Here is a 4830-nt window from a genome sequence, read left to right as displayed (position 1 = left end):
ATGTGTGTGTATGTTTATATATTTAAAAAATACAAACTGGAACAAGAACGCAAAACGTTTAGAAGACGATACAAAAAACACAGACATTCGAAGCCTTCAATCTTCAGTCAAGGACCGGATCATCCTCGCAATTTCGGCTGATTAATCTTGAGATTACTCCAATCTGGCCGGCCCCGTGGAAAAACTAAGCGAAGCGCTTTAGATTCCTTGGAAAAAGGATCGAATATATATATATATATATATATATATATATATATATATATATATATATATATATATATATATATAAAGCCTCGAATGTATACGAAAACAAGGACGGAAAAACAGACGATGTTACACGAATCCTTAAATCCTTAAAAATGCTTTAGCCCGAAGGCCGCGGCCATGCTGGGGCACCACCGCCGAATATGAATACAAAAATAATACGTAAACACAATAATAATAATACGTAAAAACAATAATAATAATAATATATAATAATAATAATAATAATAATAATAATAATAATAATAATAATAATAATAATAATAACAATGATAGGACATCACTAACTTAGGCGAATTAACCCCAGTTGGCGTGTTAGGAATGTGCCTTGGGGCAGAGAAAAAAATGTTGATGTTACCACGACCGTTGCAAGACCCAAAAGGCCAGTAGTCGGTCAGTCAGTCACGTGTGAAGAGAAGAGAGAGGAAAAGAGGGACAGAGTGTATGTATGTGTGTATTAATTTGTGTGAGTGTGTATATTTCTTTATATCACATAGGTGGGACTGCATCTAAAGGGAATAATAAATACAGACAATAGATGCTTACTTTCCTATATCTTGTATTTGTATAATTCGACACCGCTTACCATAGACTGTCTATCGTTTATTAAATCATTAATAAATCTCCGAACGAGATATAAACAGTAACCGCTCGACAACGTAAAGTGTACTAGCCATCTGAATGTGGCTAGCCACTGGGGGTGGGTGTTACTGACGCTTTTAGCCCCAGGAGATCGACGTCTCCAGCTGGCCTTAGACACAATTTCAGTGCCTTTGTGTTATTTGCAAAGGGAGGTCATCCTCCCTCGAAAACCTAAGTGATACATACGGAGGCAAAAACCTTGAAACTATAGTCCGTATGTATCACTTAGGTTTTCGAGGGAGGATGACCTCCCTTTGCAAATATCATAAGGGCACTGAAATTCAGATGGCTAGTACACTTTACGGCGTTTATTAAATGTTCTAGCAGAATTGCCCGGCGATGCTCGGGGCTGAATTGCTTGAAAGTACTGTTAATGATTGCACTGAATTATGATGATTATTCAGACAAATATTGATATAAGTTTACGGCGAATGAATGTATTTGTAAGTGTATAGAAAGCCGTGTAAAGGGGTTCCTACACCCTCGTAGAATGGTGTAAGAATTGAATGCGAGGTTGCCTTGAAAAGAGCCATGTTATTGTTCTCATAATTGTAAGAATTTGATAGTCGTGGAAGGCGGTGTAAAACGTTCGCAGGTGAATAGGGTCTCTTCGTTTTGCACGAACGGCAGCGGATGTGCTGTTACAAAACTTCATGCTGTGTTAAAAGAGAATGGATACACAGACACACACACACACACAGACACACACACACACACACACACACACACACACACACACATACACAAACACTGTGTGAGTCACACACACTCACACTCACACATGCACACGTGTGATTTTTGTACATTCATTATAAACGATCGATTTTGTTTGCAGAGGAACCTGTAGTTTCTGATGTCAGTGAATTGTTAAATAGCAGTGTTCACAAGGATGGCCGAACTCGCAAATACGTTTTGGAAATCACCAACAGTACACATTCTTCAGGAAGTAAGATTTGGGTAAGACGATCTTTCCTCAACATCAGCGACATTTCTTTTCTATTTCTATTGTCATGTGACTAGTCACATGTACTGTTGTTGTTGTTGTTGAGCAACAAGACTGGCAAGAGTAATTAGGTGATAATCTAGGGCTTAGGGGCGGGAGACCCCAGACCTTGGAAAAAAAAAACTTTGGTTGTCTTGTTGTAGTCGAGGGCTGTTCGTTGACGCCCGACACCACTGGGAGGTGGCCCTCGAAGTCACTGGAAATGGAGATCTCCAGGTCCAAATTCTTGAACGGCAGTCACATGTGCAGGTAGGGGTAGGGTCAACGCCCAAGAACCTCGTTGCTTTACCGAAACCTGTCACATTCATATGAATGATGTTCTGTCTGAGCCTGATTTAAAGGATTAGGGTGTATGGGGTCAATAGAACTGCGAGGGTGAGGTCCAGAATGAATGAGGAGAAGAGGAGAGATTGGTAGGGCTGTAATTTTCAGAGACGAGATACAGATGGACTTTATTATGGAAGCCATATTGGTAACACGTGAATCTCTCTCTATCCGCTCAGTCGAAGTCGACTCTCGGTCACTCGTTGGATCAGTGTCCTCCAGTCAGTTCTATCCTGGGCCGCTTCTTTCAGACTGGCCATGTCCATTCCGGTATCACTCTTGATGGTTTCAAGCCAGTGGGTTCTTGGTCGGCCTCTTCCTCTCTTGCCACTGACCATTCCGAGCATGATGTCCTTCTCCAGGGATTTTCACCGCATAATATATATATATATATATCCGCTCAGTCGAAGTCGCCTCTCGGTCACTCGTTGGATCAGTGTCCTCCAGTCAGTTCTATCCTGGGCCGCTTCCTTCAGATTGGCTATGTCCATTCTGGTATCACTCTTGATGTTGTCAAGCCAGCGGGTTCTTGGTCGGCCTCTTCCTCTCTTGCCACTGACCATTCCGAGCATGATGTCCTTCTCCAGGGATTCTCTCCGCATAATATGACCGAAATATGCCAATCTATGCTTGAATAGGGAGAAGGATTTAAGGTATTGGTGAAGAATCGTTGATGATTGCCTCCACAACCTGTCGGAATTTTCGGGACTGTGGGAAATAAATCTATAATTTCGGGGAATTAAAGAAATTGTATTCCCAGAAATCAGGAAGGATTTTTATTGAGATCGAAAAGTTGGAAAATTCACTAAAGTCAGTGGGTAGCGTCGGGCTATCAAATTTGAAGGTAATAGAAGGGATATTGTCAGGGCCAGACAGTATGTTGATGGGATGATATCGCTATCAAATGATCGAGGTGACCCTTAATTTTACATCTTTACTGTTCTTATCAGGTGAAGGCCCATTGTGCCGAGGTTACCATGCAGTTGATAGGTGAACTGTGAGGGTGAGATCCAGAATGGGCGATAAGGAGAAGAGAGATAGACGGATCTGTAAACTTGGGTAGAGACGAGATACGGATAAACTTTTTTTATGGAAGCCATATTGATAATACTTGAACAGGGAGAAGGATTTAAGATATTGGTGAAGAAGAATCGTTGATGATCGTCTTCACATCCCGTCTGAATTTTCGGGACTGTTGGAAATAAATCTGTAATTGCAGAGGATTAATGAAATAGTATTCCCAGAAATCAGGAAGGATTTCTACTGAGATAGAAAAGTTGGATAAATTCAGTAAGGTCAGTGGGTAGCATCGGGGTATAAAATTTGCAGGTAATAGAAGGGATATTGTCAGGGCTAAACAGTATGTTGATGGGATGATATCGCTATCAAATGATCGAGGTGACCCTTAATTTTACATCTTTACTGTTCTGATCAGGTGAAGGCCCATTGTGCCGAGGTTACCATGCACGTTACCTTTCACAAAAAACACCACCATGAAGACGAGAAAGACTATAAGACGACTGCAAAAGATGAATATCCTGGAACTGTATTTGTTATGGAAAAACCCAAAAATGATCATCTAACTCTGGTAATTTTCGCCAAGAAACAACATAAACTCAACTCCAAAGCTTGCGACAATCCTTCCTTTTCGGTCAGCATTATGCCAAAAGGTGAGAAAATAGCTTTCTTTTTACGAATGCAAATTTGTATTCAAACAAATAGACACACACACACACACACACACACACACACACACACACACACACAACACACACACACAACACACACACACACATCATCATCATCATCATTGTTCGACCGTGGTCGAGACAATGGAATTTACCATGCTACGCCAGACTTCACGGTCCATCATATCATTATGGAGGTCCTGTTGCTGGATGCCTGTATCCCTGGAGATTACATCAGGGTAGGAGAGTGTGCGCCCTCTGGTATTGCGAGTAGATGGCTTCCAGAGAAGAGTAGAAATTACCTCTTTTTCAGCTCTACAACAATGTCCCACAAACTGGACTCTCCTACCTTTCACAAGAGATGACACAGGTGGTAGTTTCCCATAACTTTGCATTTTGGTTGGATGACGCTTCCACGAGAGATTTTGAGCTCTCATAAGGAGGCGAGTGTAAGTTCCATCCAACTGCCTCTCGAGCTTCTTTGATGATGTCCATGTTTCTGAGCCATATAGTAGAATTGGTTCGACTGTGGCTTTGAAGATTTCAAGATTGAAGTTTCTACTTAGATTTGATGACCAGATCTTATGCATGTCATTACAGGCTGACCGGGCCATACCCTTTCTAGTTAGAAAATCTTTTCCAGATGATGATATGTATGAAATTTTCTAGATTTGTAATCAGAAACCATATTTGTAATCAGAAACCACACACATACACATATATATATATACGCATACACGAACACCACCCATTCACGCGCACAAACACATACACTTATTATTTTTTTGTTCTTTCACTGGCTGCGGTCATGCTGGAAGGATGATTTCTTTAGTGCCACAAACTATTTTCCAGAATTTTCCACTATTATGCATGTTGCACACAAATACACGGACCTAGAATGCTCATATA

At 41.0% G+C, this 4830-nt stretch overlaps 1 protein-coding gene across 1 annotated transcript in view; it reads left to right on the top strand.

Moving 5' to 3' along the window:
• LOC115228461 overlaps positions 1 to 3903 on the top strand; it is a gene marked incomplete at its 3' end in the record, with an annotated part of 37334 nt that extends 33431 nt beyond the window's left edge. Inside the window, exons 17-18 of the mRNA XM_029799040.2 lie at positions 1742 to 1863; positions 3669 to 3903. Coding sequence (XP_029654900.1) covers positions 1742 to 1863; positions 3669 to 3903 — 357 coding nt within the window. The remainder of the gene's footprint in view (positions 1 to 1741; positions 1864 to 3668) is intronic.
• Positions 3904 to 4830: the final 927 nt, after the last annotated feature.

Source organism: Octopus sinensis, unplaced genomic scaffold (assembly GCF_006345805.1).
Source record: "Octopus sinensis unplaced genomic scaffold, ASM634580v1 Contig10576, whole genome shotgun sequence".
Classification (NCBI taxonomy): domain Eukaryota; kingdom Metazoa; phylum Mollusca; class Cephalopoda; order Octopoda; family Octopodidae; genus Octopus; species Octopus sinensis.
This window is presented reverse-complemented; position numbering and strand designations above follow the sequence as displayed.